Below are 25,741 nucleotides of genomic sequence, written 5' to 3'. Positions count from 1 at the left end.
GCTCAGTGCTCTCCTAGCTTGCAGTTCCCAGGTTTAACCCCTTGGTGTCTCCAGATATGGCTGGAGAGGCTCCTGGCTGAAACCCTGGGGAGCTGTTCTCTGCTCAGGGTGCTGAGAATTGTAGCTCTGTGGGAATTGAGGGGGAGGGGAAGCTACAGGGGCCATTTCAGAAGTGGGGAAGGGATGGCCCGTGAAGCATATAGTGCATTCAAGGGGCAGAGAGGTGGTGGCAAAATGGTGACAAAAGAAGGCATTTTAAATTTGGTTAAAATTAGGAAAGAATTGAAAAGGGTACTACTGTTAAGTGGGCCTTTGAAAGTGTGACATGTTGTATGGACATTCCTGGAGGAGGGATGATTCATCAAGTTCCAGAGGCTTGTTCTCAGATGCAGTCAAGGTTAAATTGTCAAACAGCAATGCATTTCAAGAGCATTTATTTGCAATCATACCGGTAGTTAAATAGAGTGTTCTACAATGTGGATTTTTGTTCTTGACTTTTGCATATTTTATCCTTATTCATGTTTTTGAAAACTGCTTATAGTTTTCCTCCTAATATATAAAAAATTGTCTAAATCAATAAAACAAATTTCTCTTCTTCCTTCCTTTTACCCAGCCTCTTCAAACCACTCCCCCCTCAAAAAAATGTATTTAGGCTTCCTTGTGTGGTTTTTTAAAATTAAAACTTACATGAATTTTGCTGTCCTCCCACCCTTAAAAATATTCCCAAAGCTTTTTTAAAAATATACTGTTTTCCTACCTTCTTGTTTCTTAGTGGTTCTGTTATGGCTTCAATCCTACTGGCACCCAATCAGCATAATTTGCTATTAGAGTGAATGATGGCAATACCTATTGTGAGGTCAGCTGCATGGAACTAGCACAAACCCCAGCTATATCTTTTTTTGAAACAAAGGGATATATGGTTTGCACATGCATGCCTAGTATAGAGTCCCATTTGATTTGTAGCAATATTCAACCTGTGTGCAGAACCATTGAGTTGAAAGAGAGAAATAGCTGTGGGGCACAATCACAAATAGGGTTTGAAATATGGAGGACGGGGAATTACATGAATGATCCCACCTGCCCTCCCTAAATGGGTGTAGGGCTATTGGAAATTCTGCCTGTAACTCATAGTTGCATTGCCAGGGTGACTCAGCAATGAATGGCACCTTCAACATGATGGAAGCACATTTAACAGTCTGACTCACTTGGTGTGTTCCGCATCTCCAAGCCATTTTGTCCTAAAGTGGAACTGTTAAAACCATCCAAGTACTATGCCAAACTCAGACAGTGAGTTAACAGTGATGGAACTGGGAGCTCCTAATCTTGGTCCAATATAGATCTTACACTTCCTCTTTCAGAACAGTGTAAAATGTATTCTGCTTGCTCATCCTATACAGATTTGGAGTGCAAAGTGATTTGAACAGCTGTTAATGCCTAACCGGCACTTGGTTCAAAGTGCAGGTCTTGAAGGAACGGTGCTGACTCAAGTCACAACTTGTGAGTCATTTATTTGAGTCATCCAGTTCTACTACATTTTGGTGGCTGTCTTATTTTTCTGGCACACATGGATACAGCCTGTTCTCCTAAGAATTGTTAATTCTGCCTTTCATTAGGAGTATTTTCTATGACCTCCTGTCTTGATAGCATTATGATCATGTGTAGGGATCAAAATTAGGCTGTTTTATTGAATATTTAAATTAGATAAAACAAAGCAAATGAAAAATTAGGAAAAACTTTATCCATGACTGGCAAGAGTTGGCCAAATGTTATGGGCAGATCATGGCTTTTTCCAGACATGGGGATTATCTTGCATTTGGGTCATTTGGATATGATTTTTCTGAATGCTCAATTAAAGACCCCTCTTTTTTTGCTCACCATCTTTATTGATATTCTGCTTTTGGGGGGAGTTTGGCAGAGAATAACCTGGGGTTATGTTTTGTTTTCGGCCTCCTCCTTAAATATTCCCAGTTACCTTGCAGGATCAGACTGCAGTTTGCTTGTTCATTTATTTAAAAATAAGTGCACTTTTGCACAATTCTGATAGAACTGTGCAAAATCTGTAATGATAAAACAAATTGGGGCCGCTTAATGGTTTGAGTGGGAGGTGTGCTGAGCTCTCTGTAAATTAAGGATCTCTTCTATCCTTCTCCAAATGGCATCCAACTTCATATTAAAGCACATTGGGATCTGATTATGTTACGGAGGGCCCAGCCACACATTCCCATAAGTCCATACCTCTTTGCCCCATTTTCAATTTGATCCAGGGCCAGTGTTCCTACTTGTGATTTTTGCCTAAGCTTTTACTTAAGGAAGATCCCTGAAACCCTGTGTTTCCCCATGTATTCTTCCTTCAGCTCTGCCCAGCTGTGGCAGAGAGTAGGAGAAACAGCGAGTCAAAGAATCGAGAAGGGATGATGTTCACATAGCTGGACCTGGATGTATCTTTAAAACAAATGAGGGCAAAATTGAAAGAAACAACAAACTGCGAAGGGAGCAGACATGTTTTGTGCATATATCATGTGATCAGTCGGGTCAGCAATGCTAAGGACCAGAAGAGTGCTGCTCAGAATTTGGAAAGACAACTGGAAAATGATCCTTGAGGGGAGGCAGGGAAAGAAGGTGAATAGGTGAGGGTGGACTGTCCCAGAATGCAACTCCAGGGAAAAGTATGAGGAATCCCATTTAAGAGCTGTTTTCAGAGCAGTTTAGGAAGTGGAGCAAATCTCTCTCTGGGTTTCCCCCAGATTTCATAAAACTTGATTTAATGGTTAACCAGAGAAAGCAGAGAGAGAAAGCTGGGTTTTAACCAGAGCAAGCAGAGAGAGAAAGCTGTCAGACCCGGGATAAGAGATCAATACAGAATATGGGGAAAACAGGTCCAACGAAAGGCAGCCACACCACCCTTTGTTAATAGGTGTCATGTTTGTCTTCACCTTTAAATTGCTATGTATCTGTCTTGTGTTATTGCATTACAGTGGATGCATTTATGTAAGATGTGCTGAAGAAACAGAGAGGCCAATTCAGCCATACCCAAGCATGGTGATAATCAATACTTACTGATCCAGCAGTGTTTGGGGCAGGGGGGCTGTTCTGTGCCCAAAAGGCTGCCCTTCCTATAGAATCCTCAGCTTTTTCAGCAGGGCACGATGTGCCAAAGGTGGTGTGTGCCTCCTTATATTGAAGTGAATAAGAAAGCCTTCTGGCACAAGACTCCACATAGAGAAAAATGAAGAGCTGGGTTATTTTTAGCGAGCTGCCTTTTGTCTTGGTTGTTCTAGATTCTTGCTTATGTATGCCTCTAGGTCATGCTCTGCTGAGAACCTGCTTTTGGTGAAATAGAATTTCCTCCTCCTGACACTTGCAAGGAAAAAATACATATATTAAAGGGGATGCATGATCAAAGCTTTTTTCCTGAACAGCTAAATGATCAAGTGTCTTGAGGTAAAATGTGTCCTCATTCTGTGAAATGTGTTGTAGAAAGCTACTTGGGCAGAAAAACTGAGCACACATAGAAATGGGACGCAGAGACAGGCACACTGAATGGAGAGATGTAGAGTTAGGACTGACTGGTGAGGTGGCCAAGTTTGCTGAGGGTACTGAATTTTTCAGGGTTGTGAAAACAAGAGAGAGATTGTGTAGAGCAGGGGTGGCCAATTCCCAAGAGACTCTGATCTACTCACAGAGTTAAAAACTGGGACTTTGGGGGGGGGGGGTTTCAGGTCAAAGCTGTTGAGTTTTTTTTAAGGAAGGGAAGCCCTGTTTTTTGGGGTTTAGGTCAAACTTGTTGAGCTTCTTTTAGGAGGGAGGGAGGCCCATTTTTGTTTAGAGCTTCAGGTCATAGTTAAGCTTTTTTTAGGGAGGAGGAAAATTTTGGGTGAGCTTTTTTAGGAGTGCCAGTGATCTAGCAGTGTTCTACCACAGACATCCAGTGATCTACTGGTAGATCACAATCTACCTGTTGGACGTGCCTGGTGTAGAGCTTTTAAAGGACCTTTCCCAACTGAGTGAATGGGCAGCAAAATGTCAAATGCAAGTGTGAAGTAATGCATTTCTGGGTGAAAAATCTTAAATTTCAAATGATGGCTATGCTCTGCCTCCACAGTTCAGAGGCAGTCATGCTTATGAATGCCAGTTGCTTGAAACTACAGGAGGGGCGAATGCTGTTTTGTTCAGGTCCTGCTTGTGGGGTTCCCACAGGCATCTGGTTGGCCACTGTGAGAACAGGATGCTGGGCTAGATGGGCCACTGGCCTGATCCAGCAGGTTCTTCTTATGTCCATATAAAGCCCACTTGAGGGGGGAAAAAACAGGCCACTGCTGCCATCTTTAAATGTGTATGCATTTATCCTGAACTCAGTATGTGAACAGGAACACCCCAGATACCCAGGGTGGTGGACAGTACCTCAGTGTCTCACTGTGACATGGAGCAGGAGACTCACTAAGGGACCTACCACTTGACATAGGTGTGTGGTAGTGGAGAGGACACTTTCCTTCATCTACCCTGCCCATAGCCACCATGAATTGGCTAAGGGGGACAGGTGCAGAACTATAACCTGGTTCATAGCACAATCCTAGGCTTGTTCACTCAGATGTAAATTCCACTGTATTCAGTGGTACTTAACACAGTTAAGTTTGTTTAAGATTGTGGAGGCAAACTACAAAGCTGCCTTATATAGCATAATGTCAGGTCATTGGCACAGACCAATGTGGGGAACCTTTGGCACTCCAGATGTTACTGAACTACAGATCCCATCAGTCCCAGCAAGCATGGCCAGCGACTAGGGATGATGATAGTTCAGCAACACCTGGAGGGCCAGAGGTTCCCCACACCTGGTCTATGTAGTCCAGGATTGTCTTCTCCAGCCTTACCATGTTGTGCCCTCCAAATGTTTGGGGCTGAAACTCCCATCACCCTCACCCAGGGTCCCAAAGTCAGCAGCTCTCCATAAAGTCAGGCAAGACCCTTCCCTCTTCTGCAACCTGGGATTCTTTTAACTGATGGTGCTGCAGATTGAGCTCAAGACTTTGTAGATGCAAGCCATGAACTTAAACCCTGCCCTGGAGGCGCTTTTCTGTTTTCTCATTTGGTGGAAACACTGATTACGTCACTCTTGTGACACTCCCAGTTCCTTTCCCTTTTACCATGTCAGAGATTTCAAATGCACATGCCAAAGAGCAACAGAGCCAAAGTTTCTACTTAAAAACCTAAACCATAATGCTTCGTGTGCTTTTCTCTGTGGGTTATTTTTATTTTTTTTAAACCCTTAAATCCTGGTTAGTCATTTCTATGCTAAAACTCTTATCTCCTACTCTGCACCTTTACAGCATCTTACATCATTGTTAATATTTCTCCTTTGAGGTTTTAGTCAGTGCTGTTAGCACTATGTATAAATATGAGTAACCCTTCCGGAAAAAAAGTGAAGTGAGAAGAACTGCAGATTTGGTCACGAACCTTATTTGCAAACAGGAAGCGAGGCCCATGGCCATTCTGGAGAATTATAAGGCAGTGAAACCCAAACAAGTAATATTCTCAGCAGAGCTGAAAGCATTCATCACTTAATCTGTGGAATCTGTTCATTAATCATAGATTTTAAGCTTTGGAATTTCTCATCAGAGGAACCCTCTCTGCAAAGTCTTGTAAACAACCTGTGCACATTAAACCATAACCCTGCCCATGTAGTCAACAGAAACAAGTAATTATTATTGAGTAAACAGCCTCATAAGATCAAAGGCAATGAAGCTTCATTGTACTAATTATTAAATTGTTAAATGCACACATTAAGTTACAGCTACAACTTCCGTGTGAGACAGAATAAGAACCTCTTACTCTGATTCAGGCTTAAGGTTTGCTTAGGGCAGGTGTTTGGAACCTTGGCCCTCCAGATGTTGCTGAACTACAACTCCCATGCAGGGCCGTCTTAAGCACATCCAGCGCCGTGGCGCAAAGGGCTCTCCGGCGCCCCCTTCCTTTCCCAAAATTTAGCCTGGGGCGGAGGGCGCCATTGGGGCTGCCTGACTACAGCCCACTGCTGGTGCTCTCGCTGCTGCCCAGCAGCCGCAAGGAGCTGGCCTGGCCAGTGAGTTGCTCACGAGAGGCATGTGACGCAGACGCCACCGAGAGGGAGGTGAGGAGGAGCAGGAGAAGCCACGGCGGCGACTCTGGTGACCTCCGAGCCCGCGTCCCGGCTGTTGTTGTTGCCTTTCTTCAGCCAATCAGGATCAGCCTGTGCGTTTGTATACAGAGCTGAAAAGAGACGCCCCCCTTGCCCCAGCAGTGCTGCGGCCGAGGGAGAGGAGGCTTAGTGGCTTGTTGCGCCCCGCCAATGCTGGGGCACCCCTGAGAGGCCGGCGCCCTGGCACAACGAGCCACTAACTCCTATGGGAAGGGCGCCTCTGCTCCCATGTCCCGGCAAGCATGGCTAGTTGCCAGGAATGATGGGAGTTGCAATTCAGCCCTTCCCCCTCTTAAATGTGAATGCAACCTAGATCCAAAACACCAGACAGACAACCTAACAGCTGCCAAAGAATTATAACAAATAACCATAAAAGGTGAAGGGGGCCCCTGACCATCAGGTCCAGTCGTGACCGACTCTGGGGTTGCGGCGCTCATCTTGCATTATTGGCCGAGGGAGCCGGCGTATAGCTTCCAGGTCATGTGGCCAGCATGACAAAGCCGCTTCTGGCGAACCAGAGCAGCACACGGAAATGCCGTTTACCTTCCCAGGGTAGCGGTGCCTATTTATCTACTTGCACTTTTGATGTACTTTCGAACTGCTAGGTTGGCAGGAAACAAATAACCATAACCACCCCCTATTCATTATTACCTTCAAAATTCTTTTAAGTAGTGAATGGGGGGTTGTAGAGACTATAATCCCAAATCAATTTATCATTTGTTTAAGAACCATTGGCACTAATACTGTCCATTGTTTTTGTTAATAGCTCCTAAAGGAGGAGTGTTTTACTTCAAAAGACAGTGAACTTTAAGAGATTTGCATCAGTGAACATTGGGGTCCGTTTTCCTTTTTATCTTGTTCATTTGGGGTGCTTTCCCCGTTTTTTCTTGCACTCCCATAGTTTGGGAGCCAAGATTGTAGAGGTGTGTGTTGTAAGCAAATATTTTTAAGTTTACTAGTCAGCAGCCTCAGCTTGGGCTTCTACTTGCAATATCATTCCTTCAACCGGAGTCATCTTGATATTTTTTTTTTTTAAAAAAAACTTATTTCTCCAGAAATAATCTTGTATGCTGCAGAACAGAATGTAAACCCTAATGGTCACTAGGACAATGTGGGGGGCAGTTCAGAAAAAGTAATCTAGGCTCTGTGAAAGATAACATACAAATAAAGGCCCTGCAATCGCTGTGAATCCTGCTTTGTAGGGCTGACAGCAAATGCCACAAGCAACCAAGCAGAGATGCTCACTTTTCCTGTACACCAAGGAATGTGGATTTCTCTAGTATTCACTGTGCTGCCTATGCACCAGCTGAGCAAACATTTTATTCCCCCAGATTACAAATATCATTATTCTGTTGCTAGGACTGAATACTCCACTGGCTTCAGACAAATATTCCTTACAAGTGTACGTGGTGGCTTTATCACATAGCACAGACATGGTGTAGGAAACAGAGCTGCATTGATTTTCATCCTTGAATATTGTTGAGGTAAAAAGGTATTTTTCTTCTTTTTAAGGGCAAGATATCCAGGGGGTGGGTGGGTTGCCAAACAGTGAAATTTCTCTCACACACTCCCCAAGTGTTCACAGGCATTTATAGCCTCTGGTTTCCCTTACAATTATTGCTTTGGTGCCATTTGTGTTTACCTGGGATTTTGTCTTCTGTAAGTGATCCCAAACTATCAGGAAATGTAAATGAAATGTGATGACATCACTGTGGCACAAAACCTATCCAATGTTGGTGACAACAACACTGAGGGCAAGCAAAGCCAATCCTTTGGGCTGGTGATGGGAGGAAAGGCCACTCTGAGCCAGAGCCGAGAGGTGATAGTTTTGTGCCCTCCTGGGCCTGCACCCTTGGTGGCAGCCAAGTTGCCAAACCCTAGGTACACCCCTGCCTGTCCTTGTCCTACCTACATTTCAAATTATTTATTCTTGGGGGAGGGAGATCTGGGGCAGGGTATAGACAGATTATTCTCTGCAGGTGCATACAGTGTTCTATATTTAGTGCTGTAACCTCTGTTTCCCCAAACACCAATTCCTCTTCTTCTTCTTCTTCTTCTTCTTCTTCTTCTTCTTCTTCTTCTTCTTCTTCTTCTTCTTCTTCTTCTTCTTCTTCTTCTTCTTCTTCTTCTTCTTCTTCTTCATCCTCTTGCCCTGTGAAAGATCAAGTGTATGGAGAAGGCAGCTTGAAGCCTTATGAGGAATGATGGAAGGAGCTGGGTATATTTTGCTTGGAAAAGAGGGGACTTGAGGGGAGATAGGACCACCATCTTCAAATATCTAAAGGGCTGTCACATGGAAGATGGAGAAAGCTTGTTTTCTCCTGCTCTGGAGGATAGGACTCAATCCAATGGCCTCGAGTTACAAGTAAAGAGATTCCGACTAAACATCGGGAAGAACTTTCTGACAGAGCTGTTTGACAGTGGAATGGACTCCCTCAGGAGCTGGTGGATTTTAAGAAGAGGTTGCATGACTATCTGTCCTGGATGCTTTAGTTGAGATTCCTGCATTGCAGGGGGTTGGACTAGATGATCCTCGGGGTCTCTTCCAACTCTACAGTGTTATGATTCTCTCTCACACAGTGAAACAACTTCACCTCTTGAATCGCCATAATTGCAGTAGTGAGCGCGCTTCCTCCTCCTAATTCTCCAAGCGGCGCGGGATATTTTTCTCGCTCTCTCTCCCGGGAGGCGTCGCGCTGCTGAGCAGAACCTGCGAAAGGGAATCTCCGAAGATGACTCATCCTGGCGGCAGGGAGAAGAGGGAGCCCATCCTGATCCTCGCACCTACCGCAGGGACAGACAAGTGTGGCAAGAGGCTCGCGCCAAAAGCCTGGGATCGAGGTGCGCGCGCGGGCTGCTCCCTCCGCCCCAACGCAGTCCCCCAAGACGCGCGCAAGGGCGAGCGCGTCGCGTTCCTCGCCTAGCCCTTGTTTCTGTACCTTCATTCAGCGCAGCAACAGCAGTGCCTGATGGGCGTTGTGGTTTCCAGCAAGGCTTACACGCAGAAATCCCAGGGGGTCCTCGGATGGTGAGCATGTGCAGAAGATGCCAGGATACAGCCTTGTGTACGCCGAGCTAGCCGGCGCGCGCGCCCGCCCGCAGGATAATCTCGCCTTCGCCGTGCCATGCCTCTGCATGGGTTGCAGCCGCTGAGAAGCATCCGAGGAGGCGGCGGAAAAGGAGCCTGCCCGCCTTTCTGATCTGCCCTCCGATGTTTTCTTGCTTCTGCTTCAGCATCCAGGACCATTCCTTCAGCAGCTCGGCTCTGCCAGAGTAAGTGTGCCTGCTTTCAGTGGCTGCCCCCCGGCTGCCTAGTGCCTGCCCCCCCCCCCATGATGAATGGCAACGGTATGCTTTTTGGCCAATGGATACGTTGCTCAAACCCTTTGCATGGAAGGCAGGCAGGAAAGGAAAGGGGGCTGGGGAAACATATCCCCTCCCGTAGTCATCATTAAATTACGAGCCGGCCGAATTGCAACACAATAAGCGAGCAACCTCTCTCTACGTGCAGGGAGTAGTTAACTGTTTAGCAGCTGGACGCGCCTGGCAACCTCTAGTACGGGTGTCAGCGTTGGTGCAGATGGCGGGGTTCCTTCCTGCTTTGGATTCGCACGGTTCTGCGGAGAGGACGAGTTTTATGCCTAGGGCACGCCTCGAGAGAAAAGAGGGTGACGATCCAGCTGGTTGTAAATCGGGGCGAGCCAGTACGTGAGGGTTAGGAGAGCACATGAGCTCTGTAGCAAGTGACGGCAGAAGCGGGGAGGTGTGGGGGACGGACCACCCCATAAAGCATGTTTTCAGGGAAAACCTCTGAATTCCTGTAGATTTGGCAAAATCTGCCCTCCCCACCCCTCGCCTTGTTGGAAGTTAATGCACAGTGCAATATATATATATATATATATATATATATATATATATATATATATATATGCATTTTTTTATTTATAAATAAAATAAAATTTTATTCATTTTATTATAGATTTATTATAGATAAGTAGATTTTATTTTATTTAAAAACCCTGATGCTGCTTTCCTTCAAGGTGTAATTTTCATATCTGAATATTGCTGAGTTTATTGCGAGCCGCAGTTGTGGATCTCTAGAACATGTGCCATGCCTGGAATATTGTGGTCTATTTTTGCATCACTTCCCCCCCCCCCCCCCGGGCTGTTATATTTTTGGAGCTAGGAAACATGAGGGTTCAGCAAGGTCAGGAGCAGGGAAACAATTTATGGATTCGTTTATGTGTGGAGTACAGTTTTCCATTGTGGAAATGGTGGGAACGCAACAAAATGCATTAAACACATGCATAAAGGTGCATTTTCAAGACTAAAAGTACTGCAGGAGGGATTATATGTATTGTTTCATTAGCAATAAGCAGTGCTGCCAGCAGGTGCTACTGAAAAGTGGGAGTGCTATAAGGCCTACACATTGTGCCAAGTCAGGCCCCTACCCCATTGCCCCTCAGCTCCACCCACACCAAGCTCCTCCCACTTGCCCTATCCAAGGTCTACCTGTGCATACCTGTTATTGACATTAGATAAATGCATAGGCATAGCCAGGATTTATTCGGGGTGGGGTGGGGTGGGGTTTATGTTAGGAGGGGGACAGAACTGAGTTATCTGCACACAAATGGTCAATGGGGGGCAGCTGCCCCCCACCCCTCCTGGCTACGCCCATGGATAAATGGAACCAGAACCAGTTCACTTCTGAATAACAGATGCTGGGGAGAAATGGGTTTCCCAGGTATTTGAGGGTGCTGCTGGACACATCAGATGGGGGGGTTAGTGAACAGGGTCTTTTTGTGGGTTGGGGCAGGATGGCAAATTGTGACCACAATGGTGGCCAAGTGGAAGTTAACCCCCCCCTGTTTTAATCACACACCCCTTCTATTTACCTTGCAGGGGGGAGAGACCTTGCATATGCGACATGTATGCTTCCCCCCAGCAAATAAGGTGTCGGTGGTGTTGGATATAAATCTGAAAATCTCCCCCTCACAGCAGTATTGACCCCAGTATGATTCCCCCCTTCTCCCGTAGGTAGGGGCTTTAATTTTTGTTACTTTTAAAGGTAGGAAATCCTGTTGACCTATAGATTGCCCCCGAGCACCCACTGCATGGTGCAGAGAATCATAGAATTGTATAGAGTTGGAAGGGACCACCAGGGTCATCTAGTCCAACCCCCTGCAATGCAGGAATCTTTTGCCTAATGTGGGGCTCAAACCCATATCCCTGAAATTTAGAGCCTTATGCTGTACCAGCTGCTTGAGAGAGTTTCTCAAACCATATGTTACTTCTAGATTTGCTGATATGCCACGCTACGACCTTCCAACCCATCCACCAATTTTCCTGTGATGAAAAGGAGTACAGTGGTACCTCTGGATACGCATACCTCTGGTTGTGTATCCTTTGGGTTACGCATGCGGCAAACCCAGAAATATTTTTCTGGGTTCCGCTGCGCGCGCATGTGCAAAAGCACTCTATGAACTGCGTTCATGTGCAGAACAGGCATCTCTGGTTGCGAATTCCTCGAGATCTGACCGGAGCTCCAGAATGGATCCCGTGCACAACCGGAGGTGCCAGTTTTGGAAACTTTGGAAAACAAAGGTTGCACTGCCTCAAATGGCTCTTAAGAAGATTAGAAAACCATCAAGGGCTGCTAGCCTTTGGAAACTCCATTTTCAGAGACGCCATATTTCCGACCCAAGCACTAAAGCCAAGCAGTTACTACTTTGTATCCTCCAATTTGCTGACACACCTCCTATTTGCTTTTAATTGCTTCCCCTCTGAAAAAACAATAACATTTCAAAGTTCACAAGGCTGAGAAGGAGAAACAAATTCAGGCATCTTCAGAAAGCAATTCTGTAGCAGCTGAAGATGTAGGAAATCTCCAAATAGGGCCAGCCCAACTGTTAGACAGAGGGAACAGTCACTCTGGGGCAGCCACTGGCTGTTCCTTCTGACTGCCACCACTCTACCCAGTATAGAGCAGTGCTTGCTACAGCTGGCAATGGGGTGGGAGTGGGTGTTTGTAGCTTCATGCAGCACCACGTCTTGGAGTGGCCTGGTTTCCTGGTGTTTTAGTTTTCACTGAAAATCGGCTAAAGTGGTGAAGCTCCCCCTTTATGCCAATTTCCCCATTTACATTGCCCCACCCCCCGAGCTGCCCTTGGCTCCGCTATGGGACATAATGACAGCTTTTAAGGGGCCACCACAGATCAAGAAAATTGGCAGAGGGGAAAGGATCAAACTCTCTGAAGTGCCATTGGCCTGAATACTTAAAATTCGATCTCTGGTGTCTTGTGCTATTTGGCCTTAAATGGTAGGTGCCTCTGAGTGGCAGAACCTGAAAAAGACTAAAGCAATATAATAAGTAGGTAAATGACAGTCACTTAGTTTGCATACATGTGTGCTGACCGTAAATGATTATTATTATTTATTTGTCCTTAATTTTTTTCTACATCCTTGGCAGACTTCCCCTCCCCCTGGCTGTAATATAGTGGTTCTGCTTTCTGGGTTTTCTGTAAACCAACCAGCGTGTAATTCTTTATTCTGTAATGCTATCCTCCAGGGTAGGAAACCTTCCCTCCACCTGAGGGTGACACGTGGTGGTTCATGGATAGTTGGGGGGGGGACACATCTGTTCTCCCCCACCTCTCTGACACACATTATTTCTCTCTTCCTGTCAGTCTGGGGATGCACACTTTATAAAGAGAGGGTAGTGTGATGACTTGGTTCAACTACCTTGCCTCCCCCCACTCCCTACTCTGGAAGATCAGTGTGTGTGGAGAGGAGGGGGGGATTGTTTTTCCAGATATGTAGAAATGCTTGTGCACTGACAGAGCAATCTCCATAGGGCTGTGTTGGATTCCATCTTGTGCCTCTCAAGAGGGAGATGTGTAAAGAGTTTCCTGTGAGCGAGCGCATCGGTGGTTGGTGTAGGTAGGCCCCCTTTCCTCCTGCCGATTGGGGTGGTAGGGGAGGACAGGCCTGTACCCTTCTGTGGGTCCCATCTCTGCTCTTGTAGATGTGGCAGCCATTTTGTGACTGGCGCCCACAGTGCTTTCCTCAACATTCCATATCTGCCCATTGGCCCGAAAAGGTTGGCGACCCTTCATGACTTAAAAAGCACAATCCATCCCTACGGCAAATAGCATAATGGGGGCACATTTTTCTCACTCCCTGGCTAGCTCTTGTCACGCACAGGAACATGAGGTAATCTTAATAGCCCTGCCCAGTGGCTTACCAGATGTCTCTGGGCAGCACACATGCAGAACATGAGCACAACAGCTATCTGATCCCAAAGGCACACTGCCTTAGAGTCTCAGGCTGTTATTTAGCCATGATGTCTATAGACACATAGCCTTATGCGCCATGAACATGCATGCAGTGCTGACTCCTTTAGAGAATGGGAGCCCCATGCATGGCAGGGCTGGCTTTCAGTTTTGGAGTCTCTTAGGCCTCTCCCTCACTTAAGTTCCATGGCAGACAGGACACTTAACTGTATGGATCATTCCTAGAATTTTTGTGAAATATAAAATAGCATTCTCCCTTTTTCCTTGGGTGTATAAAGTGTGATAACTCATTTTTTTTTTTAATTAGCTTCCTTGCAGGTTTTTGCTCATTTATATCTCTGCTTTGTCTTTGGCGGTGTTGTGGGGGGCATTTTGTAGGCTGGCGACTCATACAATAGCAACAATAATTACTGGGAAATTGCTGGGGAAAGGGGAGGTAGGTTCTATGGGATTGGAAAAGGGGGCACTACTTGAAATGTCTATGGCAAAATGTGAGTGGTGCTGGTTGAGCAGTGAACTCTAATCCTTACATTGTAGTTACATGATTTCAAAACTTTCCAGACTGTGGGGCCTTGAAGAAGCTTATATGAAGCTATTTCCCCGCTGATATTTTGGTTCCTGCACTGGCTAAAGGTTCTGAGTGAAGAAGACCACAGTGTTACATGTATTTTATAATGACAATTCTCTCAGTGTGCAACAATCTCAAGTTCTTATAAATCCATATCTCAGTTCATCAGTAGTGCGGCCAACATGGCAACAGGATATTGAAAATATATTGCCTTTGGCATGCACCATTGCACAGCCCTGAAGTTGCCCAACCTAATATAGTGCTTAATGCCCTTCACTGCGCCCTTTTCAGGAAGTCTTAAAGTTGTGAGGCATGCTTCATTTGTGCAAAAGATCTAGTCTCAGGTCTTCTCAGCTCTGCTTGACGCCTGCCTGCCCCTGTTGCTGGTATCCCTTGCTACGTAGATACCAGTCTCCTGATACTATTAGGTCTTCTCTCTACTGCAGCAGAAATGCATGTACAAAAATTCTGTTGGAAAGCCAATACCTGCTACCCTACTACTATTGCAAAAGCTGTTCCCCCTTTTTTTACACCTAAGGTCACTTAGAACTCAGCACATGCTACGCTTGGGGATGCCTCAGATCACAGCAATGCCGTGGTGCGTTTGCTACATTCCCAGCTGCAATGTATATAAATATGTAATATTCCTAGAAGGGTGATGATCAGCAGCACGCTCAGAGTTCCCATGTGAGTCACCATCAGCTGCATGATGATAGCAATCTGTTTGATAAAAGACTTCCAAGCAAAACGCTGTGACCAGACTGTTGCCGAGGACAGACTATAGTCTGGTGCTATTAACCTAGTGCTCCAAAGTCTGCAGAGGGTGTCTATACACTACTGAGCCGCGTTCGAGGTTCTTGTATTAATTTACAAGGCCCTTAATGATTTGGACCCAGAATACCTCAAGGACTACCCATTCACTGAGGTCTTTGGGGGAGTAACAGTTTGTGGCCCCCCTATGGATTGTATGCTCAGCTCATATCCACCAGGAGATATGTGTTTAGTATTGTGGGCCCAATTTTATGGCTTTCCCTTCCAGTTGAGCTCAGACAAGCCCCATCTCTACTGAGCCTCAGGCACCTACTGAAGACTTCTTTTTAATTTTAACAAGGCATTTTTGTTGAAAGTTTGATTTTATAGTTTGAACCGATTTTTTATTTTTTGTATTGTGTCTTTGTAAACTGCTTAAAACTATTGTAGTTAAGTAGTGTATAAATTGTTTAAATGAAATAAAATAAAAACGTTAGAGCTGTGGTAGAGAGCTAATCAGGGAGGTTGTTTTTAGTGAGCTTCTCATGGGCAGAATAACAAGAGTGCTGCCTCTTGTTGGCGATACCTGATGACCCGCTTTGCTCCCAGAGCAACTGATTATTATTATTTTTTGCTGGTGTAAGGCTTCAGTGAGAGGAGGAAGTGACAAGCACAGAGCAGGGGACACTCTGTGTTTGAATCCCTGTTTGTAATGTTGCTCAGATTCGGCATTAAGAGGCCAAGTGGTGCCAAGGGAGCCACAAGCTGTAGTCACCGCCTTAAGCATTCTTTGACTGCCAACACTGATATACAACAGTAAACTGGGCATGTGCAGACATATTGAGTAAAAATCGATCTATCTTTAAGTATAAATCTATGTTCCTCAAGGAGTGGAACCAGCAGTGGGTCTGTCGGAGCCAGGCAATGTTTGTCTTCCTGTGAGAAAAAGCTATATTTCCATAGGGACAGAAAGCTTGCATTGCTATATACCAAGCCCTGGCCCAACAGCTGATGTGACCAAAAGGATATATGCATGTGTAGCTAATGATAATATTTATATCGATCTACCTCATAATGCAATCTGGGCTCCGGTACTGGACGAAGAAAGCAGAAAATTAATTACTAGGCTTCATAATGGCAAGGCCCAAGGGAAGGCTTTTTACTCAGCAACATTTTTTTAAAAAATTGACTCTGGTTGGTCGGTTCGTATCTTTGTGGCTTTTTCAGTTTTTTGGATCAAACTGGTTATTTTCTATCAGGTTGGCTTACATGTGATTCACACACAGTGGTTCACATGGTTTGCATACTGCAATCTTAAATCAATAGAATTGAGCCCAACATGGGGCTCAAACCCACAACCCTGAGATTAAGAGTCTCACGATCTACTGACTGAGCTATCTGGGCTTCTAAATACATATTTCTGACTACGGCTGAGTGCCCCCTGTTTTCTGATTTGAAGGTCACTTAAGCAGCCAAAACAGCCGCCACCACTGATAGCCTTGAAGTTTGCCAAATTACAACCAAATATTTAGAATTCACCCTCCCAAATAGTCCCATGAAGACTGAGCATGCTCAGTGCTACCAAAATGCAAACTGACTATTGGATGAGGTTGGCGGTGATGACACAGAAAATCAAAGGGAGGGGAATTGAATGGAGGCATCCTCAAATATGTTTCCAATTCTAATTCAAACAAATGAAAAGTCTCACAGCCCACATTGAGATGTAGTTTTGCTTGCTTTCTACTGGCCCCTACCATATGAACCAAATGTCATATCCTTAGCATTGATGGTTAGATAATAGAATTGTCTACCAGTGGGGTGTCTTGGGCCACGAATTTGCTGCATTTCATTTTCCAGGTGGAAAACACCTGGAATTTTGGAATACGCCTCATGTAATTTCTAGTAATAAAAGGGTGTCCTGGATCATGTAAGAACATAAGGAGAGCCCAGACAGACCAGCTCAAAGGCTCTATCTAGTCCAACATCCTCTTTCTCACAGTGGCCAACCGGGGGCCCTGGGGAAGCCCACAAGCTGTGCATGAAGGAAATTGCCTGCTACTGCTGTTGTTTCCTAGTGGATGTGCTGGCACTGAACATTGTGGTTCTATGTGCTCCCCCTCAATGATTGGCAACCATTTAGAAATTTATTGTCAATGAATTTGTCTAATCCCCATTTGAAAGCCATCTAAGCTACTGGCTGCCATCAGGTCTGATGCGACAGCAAATTGCATAAATTAATGATGTTCTGTGTAAAGGTATACTTCTTTTTATCTGTCCCAGATCTCCTGCTAATAAGTTTAATAGGATGTTCCTGGGTTCTTTTCTTATGAGACACTTTCTCCATGCTACGCATAATCTTATAAATTTCTACCATGTGCCCTTCTGCCCTCTGTTGCTTCCCCTGTAAAAAAAACAAACATAAAACCCCTCAAACATGTAATTCTTTTGTTATTTATATGTTGGGCATTCCATGACTCCATACGGTGTTAATGTATCTTAAATAATTGTTCCAATAACAGAAAAGGGGGGGCAGAATAGTTTTGGGGTGATATGAAGTTGAGTGAGTACCTCCTCATAAACAGCTAACAGTAGCAACTTCTGGAGAGACAGAGAGTTGGGTATATCAAGCTCTTCGCGGAGTATAAATACCATCATTGTGCCAAAGAAGGCAGATGCTGTAAATAGTGGAGGGGTCAACCACATTGCAGACTGTTTCTCAAATCAGGAATAGGCCCTACTTCACTGACAGCAAACTGGAAATATAAATGCAAAATAATTGTGAAATATAAATGCAAGAGAGAGAGAGAAAGTGCAGCATTTGTGCGGACTTAGCAATCCAGCGGAGACAGGTTGATTTAAACTGATAGCCACGGAAACCTTCGATATGCTTTACTGCCTCCTTCTACTAGGACTGCACAAAGGAATGTCCTTATTTTGCTGGCGCTGTTGCTCGTGTTAAATATTCATCTTGTATTTCTCCCATAGGATTCTGGGGATGTTTAGTTTCAGAGACCTTTCTAACTGTCAGGTTTTTAAATTGAAGTAGTTCTGAAAACTCTCTCCATCTACTTTATTTTTAGTTCATTCAAAACCACACTGGAAGTATTCCTTATTGGTATTAAACATTATTAATGCCGTTTTTTGAATCAGAGAAATTTGCTGTGGCATCCAGTATGGCCTTTTCCTGTTCGAATATAAATGGGACTTCCAGAAGGCCAGGGTTACAATAATAAAGCATCTGAGAATGTGCAGAGCAACTTCCCATCATGACCGACTAATTGCATCTAGCCCTTAAAAATTTGGGCTGGGGGTGATGGTGGGCTGCCATTGCTTCTAACTCAGTGGAAATGTCTACTAGGCAGGCATGAGAATGCTGAAGTGAAAGTTAGTTATGCATTTTTGTGTTCTTGCGCATTTGCCATGGTTTTCTTTTGGGTTTCCACATGAAAAGTTCCTACAGGACTGGGCCAATCCCAGACTCCGTAGACCAGATGCGAGGAACCTTTGGGTCTCCAGATGTTTCTGAATGACAGCTCCCATTATCCCTAGCCATTGGCCATGCTTGCTAGGTTGGATGGAAGTTTCACGATAGCAGTGGGTTTGTACAGCACAAAGCTGAAGTAACTCCCTCCTGAGAGGCATAGGATTAGGTGCTGGAACTTCTTACAGTCCTCCTTTGGGTAAGGAGTGCTGGCATAGGATGAAATCGGTGTGATTGTTTTATACAGGCTTTATTTAGAGCATATGAAAACCAGCAACTGTATTTATCAGAACAGCGTTTGTGACCTAACCTGTCTGGTCTTTGACCGCAATAAAGACTGATTGATTATGACCTAAGAATGAACATATTAGCTACTTGAAAAAGACCCAAGTAGAAAAAAACTCAATAATTATTTTATATCCATTTTCAAGGTGTGGCGAGGATACAGAGTCTGTACATGAAGACCAAACAGCCAGTTCCCTTCACAGGTATCTTGCAATTGTGTTTTATAAAAGGAAATAAAATGTAGCAAGCAGATCTCTTTTAAAAATTTATCTTAGAGATTTTTCAAGAACTACTTTCTTAGGAATTGCAAACAAAGCATAAATTATTACCAGAGAGCAACTCCATAGCTGACTGGAGACCTAAACATAATTCTATAAAGCTAGGGCAACAAAGGTGATAAACTTTATGATAAATACTGGATTCAATACCCCCTTACCTCAACCCATTATTATCCACTAAATGCTGCACAATGTGAGGCAAATTTTCAGATTTTAGCTTGGACCAGAAATACACTGAGGAATTTCAGGAGATAATAAAACTTTGCCTAGAACTTGGGAAATCTCTGAGTTTAGTTTCGTATGTCATTAGTAAAAACTTCTGCAAATGAAGGGTCATTACTTTGGGAGTTAACAGATAATACTGGGTAGAAAAGAGAGAGGCACAATATTACTTTCAGATTTTTTTTATGAAAGTAGAATTAGATGTGAGAGAAAGGTATTTGTGAGGGCAGGCTATGCTTGCCAGGTTCACAAATTCTTGCAGGAAGTTCTTTTGGAATTATCCAGTATTTCCCTGAAAATGGCTCAAGGACACGTGATGTTAAACTGTTAATGCTGAGAAGGTCTTATCCTTGTCAATTGCTGGGATGGGAGACTGTTTAGGGGCCCCATGGAAGACGACGTGAAATAGTAGTGGTCTGTGCTCCCCCCCCTTAAAAATGTTTAGGGGTACTCTCATTTTGACTCAAGAAAATCACCATTTCATAGTTCAAATTGGGAAAAATAAATACAGTAAATGGACAAAAGTACAGAGATTCACAAAATGTTTAGGGGTATGCGTACCTCTGCATCCCCCCCAGAAAAAAAGCACTGGTAGTGGTATATAAGTTTTGTAAATATCTGTACAGTTTATCTCCCATTAAGCAAAAGCTGGTCAAGTCTTGGGGCCTGCTAGGTCTTGAGAAAACCTCTTCTTTTGTAGTCTCAGGCAGATGACAAAACCAAGAGATTTATCACGTATTTGGTGGGACACGCTACACTACATGTTTAGTGTGCTGTGGTTAGCAGCCTGAGGCCATAGAACCATGTGTGGCCCTTACTCTAATTATTTGCGACCCCCAGCTTCGTTTCTAAAGTCCTCTCTTTGTGATCAGTTCCAGAGGCAGTTTTAGGGTAGCATGGCCAGTGCGGTTACATTGGGAGCCACAACAATGTCATATAATGGAGCACAAGAAGTGGGGGTGGGGTGGGGCAAAGTTTAGTGTCACACAGGGTGCCACAGAAATTTGAGAGCCCAAAGTCCACCACTGTCAGTTCAGACATTTCCCCCAGTAGCCTGCTAAGTGAGGAGGGGAGATGGAGAAGGGGTTGGCAGGGGTTGGCAGAAAGCCAGTGAGAGAGAAGGGTGACCCCACTAACAGTTCACATGTGGCTCCGGACAGATTGTCCCTTCACAAAAAGGAAAGGGAAAGCCCAAGTTGCTCATGCCTAAGTTAAAAGCAGCACAGCTGAAGTATATGCTTGAAATGCAAAGGCCACAGATTCACTCCCTAGTATCTCCAGCTAAAAGGCTCTAACAGCAAGTGATGGAGGAGGCCGTCTGCCTAAGACCCTGGAAAGACAGTAGTACTGGACCACATGCATGAGCCGTTAGATATAACACAGAAATATAGAATTGTAGAGTCAGAAGGGACCATGAGGGTCATCTAGCCCAACCCTCTGCAATACAGGAATCTTTTGCCCAATGTGGGGCTCGAATCCACGACCCCGAGATTAAGAGTCTCAGGCTTTATCAACTGAGCTATCCCAACATAGGAACAACCTGGTATAAAGCATCTTCTAAAGTTGTAGAAGATGTTCTCGAAGCTACGAACATGAGTTTGACCAAATTGTGGGAGGCAGTGCTAGACAGGACTGCCTGGCGTGCTATGGTCCATGGGGTCACGAAGAGTCGGACACGACTAAACAACAACAAAGTTGTAGAGGCCTGAGGTATGGCCTGATTAGGCAAACGCAGCCACCTCACTTTTCAGAGATATTTTTTGTAGTTTTAAAAATGTTACATTTGTACGTAGCTCTGTCCTGGAATGTTAATTAAATAGGAGGAAAGGGGGGGAAGGGGGGGAGGGCTAAACAAAAGTAATCTAAAAATAAATTGTGAGCATGATGTCTTGAGCATTACATTTCTTGCTCACCCGTCACGGTGCCTTTTAAAATTTGCTTTTATTTTCTTCTAGAGATGAAAACAAGGAAAACCACCCAGACAAAGCTATAGTCTTAGAGGAAAACCAGGCAGTGTTCCAAGATACCCAGACACCCTGTGATGGCACATTGAGGGTTGGAATGGGGAACTTAAAATCCAGAAAGCCCACATCTATTTCAAAACCAGAAAATGGGAAAAACCGTGAAGAAAGTCAGGTAATAATAAGCTCTCCTATTTGCGCTATAACTGTATGACAATAGAAGAAATGCCGTTTAAATGCAAAGCGGCGGCATTTTTAATCATTTGGGCAACTGGCTTCCACTGGTGATCAGGGTCGTGTACGTAAGCGATAGGGCCACCAGCCACATTTCAGCTCAACCCACAGATCTTCTGGGAGATAGACTGGAGTCGCTGCACCTCTACAGAATGTGCAACAAAATAGCCCAGCCCAGCTCAGCCCATGTAGCTTTACTGGTCCTGCCTTGCTCTAGGCTTCCCAGCTGTGTGATTGGTCACAGCCCTTTTTTGTCTCCCTATAATATTTCCCCTTCCTCTTAGCAGGTTTGTCTGTGCCATAGATTGGGCGATGTGCATCTACAGTGGACATGTGTCCTACTTTATAGAGGGCAGTTGTCCCCCTGAAGGCCAGGTGAAAGGCAAAGTTCAAAGTCTTATCCAAGTCCAGCTTGGAGAAGTTGCTCATTGAAATTTAGCACTTGGATATCAGACTGAGCAGGCACACAGGCCACAGGCACCCCCCCCACCATTGAAATTATATTATTCATTTCTAAATTCGCATGCACACGTGCAAATTAGCACACACACAAATTTGATGCAAATAAGCTGTCTCCTTGATCCTCTTTTTTGGTAATGCAAATGGCTGCCCTGTCTCAGACTCCGCTGTCCCTCACCTGGTCTGACTTCGCTTACTAAAGTCTGCCTGGAACTGTCCCTTGGCCGCCCTTGATCCTTAGTTCGGTGTCTTTTCCCGACCACCTAATTGTCTGTGGCCCAATCCTGCAGATACCCAGATTTTGCTCCTCTCTTCCCCAGGGATATTGAGCCCCATCTCCCCCTCCCCAAATCTCTGTGATTGGGCAATCCCGTGCACACCTACCAGGGAGCAACTCTCATGGAACTCAATGAATTTTCAAGTAACATGAGTTGGATTGAGCTGCGTAATATTTCCACTGTCATTACTACCAATAGCAGTGCAAAGCATTCAAGTTAGGATGGTGGCCCTTTGGTGGATACATTGGGTGCCATTTTTGGGTGTGTGTGTGTGTGTGTTTGTGTGAATTGTTTGTACTCATTTATGGGACCTTTATGTCAAACTAGGATTTCTCCTGCATTTGACGACGGAGTGATGGGATCGGATGAAGCCCTGAGCTTGTGGGGTTGCTGGCAATGCCTTAACATGCCTCAAGCTGGTGAAGCTAGAATTGTGAATCTGAGGTTTTTCTTTAGCCCTTCATGGTCTGGGAGGTTTGGCAATTGGCATGTGTGTGTTCTACATCTACCGGTAGTTTGCTATGCTATGGAGAGTGCTGTTGTGCTTTGTGGGTTGCTTGTAGGCTTCTCACTTGGTTGGCCATTGTGACAATAGGCTGTTGGAAGACATTAACCTTTCATCTGTTCTTATGTTCTTAAACGCATTGTACCTTCACGATATTTTGTCATGGTGCTAGATTGAAAACCCAGCTCTTCACCGGAGTTGATGTTCTCTATTCTTTTTAATGATTCAAATTAGTATAGTCGTTAATGGCAAATGCTACAATATATTTTCATGGAACTGAGATAGGATTTCTCCAGCACAGAGTACGCACTACCTATTATGCTTGATCTGCAATAGCAATCCTACATGTTTTTATTTATTAATTAAATTTATATATCGCCTTTCCACAAGCAAAACCTGTCCAGGGCGGCTAGCAAAAATGAAACAGAGAAAGAAAACAAGCATGATAAAATATAACAAAACCAGAGCAGATAAAAAAAGCCAATGAATTAGTAGCTAATCAAAACCAGCAAAATATTCTATTAGCTTGATCAGTTTCCTTTGTACAGACTCTCACTTCAGATGGATCTCCTTTTTGTGCAGGCTCCTTTTGTTCATAGATCCCTTAAATGTGCTCTTAAAAAACCCTATGTCTGCATGGATTCACTTACGACGACAGTGTTTCTATTTGAAGTCTGCTGGATGAAAAGCAACCATGGAATTTGTAGGATGAAACTGAGGTGTTAGAAGGCAATGTGTATCATCCTCCAATTGCACATGTATCATATGCATGGATATAAATATGTATAATGAAATGATTCACTCTTAGATCCTTAATTGGCACAGAGATGAACTCCTAAAATGATACTAAACCCCTTGGTTTAAAAAGGAGAGCAAAACAGAATTTGTTAATTTTTGTCCTAATTGCTAGGATGGAGCACTAAGAAAGTACAAATCTTCAAAGGAGAAGATGCTAAGAACCTCTGTTTGAAAGAATATGCCAGTACATAGTTTGATTCAAACCAGGTGCGTGGTGGCTTCCAGACCCTGAACAACTCAACATTAACGATATGTTTTTAAGCATATGAGGCTGCAGTTCTATTCCCACTTACTTGGGGGCAAGCCCCACCGAGCTCAGTGAGACTTACTTCTGAGTAGATGTGTAAGGGATTGCTCTGTAAATCGGAGGATTAAGGATAGGACAGGTAACCTCACTATAAGGAGGTTTGGAAAGTCTGAAAGACCATACAAATTCATGAAACTTTCCTGCCCATGTCAATGCCATGTTTTCTCCAATGGCGAAAGCAGACAGTGGGGTAGAAATGCAGGTTGTGTAAACACAACCAAGGAACAGGGTAAAAATTATTATTATTTTGTTTATTAAATTTGTATAATGCCCTATACCTGTAGATCTCAGGGTGGTTTACAACACATTACAATATAAAAAGCACAAAATGCATAATAAAAACGAAAACAAAAATAACCCAATAATACCTGCTTCCACAGCACATTTAAAACGGCATTAGATGTCAGCCAGCTAAATGCCTGGTTAAAGAGGAATGTTTTTTCCTGGTGCCTAAAGATTTGTAACTAAGGCACCAGGCGAGTGCCTTTCTTCCCCTTCTATTTGCCAGGAGGTGATGGGACCAGTGGCCATGATCTTGGTTTTTTTTGATGTTGAGCTTCAGACCATATTTTGCGCTCTCCTCTTTCACCCTCATTAAAGGGTTCTTTAATTCCTCCTCACTTTCTGGCATCAAGGTTGTGTCATCTGCATATCTGAGGTTGTTGATATTTCTTCCGGCAATCTTAATTCCGGTTTGGGATTCATCTAGTCCAGCCTTTCGCATGATGAATTCTGCATATAAGTTAAATAAGCAGGGAGACAATATACAACCTTGTCGTACTTCTTTCCCAATTTTGAACCAATCAGTTGTTCTATATCCAGTTCTAACTGTAGCTTCTTGTCCCACATAGAGATTTCTCAGGAGACAGATGAGGTGATCAGGTACTCCCATTTCTTTAAGAACTTGCCATAGTTTGCTGTGGTCGACACAGACCATAACTATATAAAATAATAAAGTCTATTCCCAGTCATACCGCTCCATTATTCATTGGATGAATGCAGTGTGTGTGTGCATAATATAATATCTGGATTGTGTCAATCAGTGCATTTGATTTCCTTCAGCCCTGGACTTCAACTATAGAATTTTTTAATACTGGAGGAATTAAGGGATGCACAAAACCCCATGAAGCAGCTATGCTAGCATGTCCCTGGGAGCAATGGTTGATCTGCAGCTTCCACGTTAACCAAGCAATTCCATTGATTAATCATATTGATTAACACTTTCAGCCTGACAAATAAAAGATCAGCTATGGACGAAGGGGTGAAAGCCAAGCGCTCACCTCTTTATTTCAAGGGCATGCTATTTGGCATGCAGTGTTAAACCCTTTTAAGTGGGAACCGTTGCAGGCTGAAGTACAATCGATTTGACGTGAATGTGAGCTCAGGAACAAAGATCGTTGCAACTTTGATGTGCTTCACAATTTATTTTGTCTGGGTCAGTGAATTTGGCAGTTTGCAGTGTAAGCACCTCAGGGCAGGGACTTGTCTGTTGGCTGCTGTGTAGAACACCACAGAAGCTGATCATGTGAAGGACCATTTAAATACAGTGGTACCTCTAGTTGTGGACGGGATCCATTCCAGAGGTCCGGTAGGATCCCGAGGTTTCCGCAACCTGAGGGCCCAGGCCCGTCTTAACCACATCCAGCGCCATGGCGCAAAGGTCCCTCCGGCGTCCCCTCCCTTCCCAAAATTTAGCCTGGGGCGGAGGGCGCAAAGGTCCCTCCGGCGTCCCCTCCCATCCCAAAATTTAGCCTGGGACGGAGGGCGCCGTTGGGGAGGGAGGGAAAGATAGAAGCCGCCGCAGCCTCAGGGGCTGGAAGATGGCGGTTGGGAGGGGGAGGAGGAGGCAGCAGCAGCAGTAGCTGCAGGCACGGGGCTGTGGGGAAAGGCAGAGGGGCTCTCTCCGCCGCTGCTCTCCTCCGCAGCTGCCGCTTTGTGCTGGTTCGCCTCCGCGCTCCCCACCCTCCGCCGCAAAGTGGCAGGGCGACCCCTGAGGGAGCTGGCTGGCTGCTGTGGTAGGCTGGAGAAGCACTCCAGCCACCAATTGCAGCGCTGAGAGGAGGGGCGGCCGCCGGGGATCACGCCCACCTCCCGGGCGGGGCACGCAAACCAGCTGGAGAGGGACGGGTGGAGGGAGAGAGGGATGGAGGG

General features: G+C 44.7%; 1 protein-coding gene across 13 annotated transcripts in view; it reads left to right on the top strand.

Moving 5' to 3' along the window:
* FAM13C (family with sequence similarity 13 member C) overlaps positions 1–25,741 on the top strand; it is an 87,308-nt gene that overhangs the window by 19,076 nt on the left and 42,491 nt on the right. For 5 of the 13 annotated variants that reach the window (XM_088670218.1, XM_088670219.1, XM_088670222.1 and 2 more), the window contains 2 exons: positions 18,695–18,751; positions 21,004–21,184. The exons of 2 other annotated variants lie outside the window; for them this stretch is intronic. In XM_088670218.1, the coding sequence (XP_088526344.1) occupies positions 21,110–21,184 (75 nt within the window). In that variant the 5' untranslated portion in view covers positions 18,695–18,751; positions 21,004–21,109. Of the gene's footprint in view, positions 1–8,236; positions 9,446–18,694; positions 18,752–21,003; positions 21,185–25,741 lie in introns of those variants that run through there. 6 more of the 13 variants (XM_088670217.1, XM_035137985.3, XM_035137984.3 and 3 more) reach the window with 3 other exon arrangements.

This window comes from Zootoca vivipara, chromosome 5, assembly GCF_965207765.1.
Source record: "Zootoca vivipara chromosome 5, rZooViv2.hap1.1, whole genome shotgun sequence".
In the NCBI taxonomy this organism is placed as follows: Eukaryota; Metazoa; Chordata; class Lepidosauria; order Squamata; family Lacertidae; genus Zootoca; species Zootoca vivipara.
This window is presented reverse-complemented; position numbering and strand designations above follow the sequence as displayed.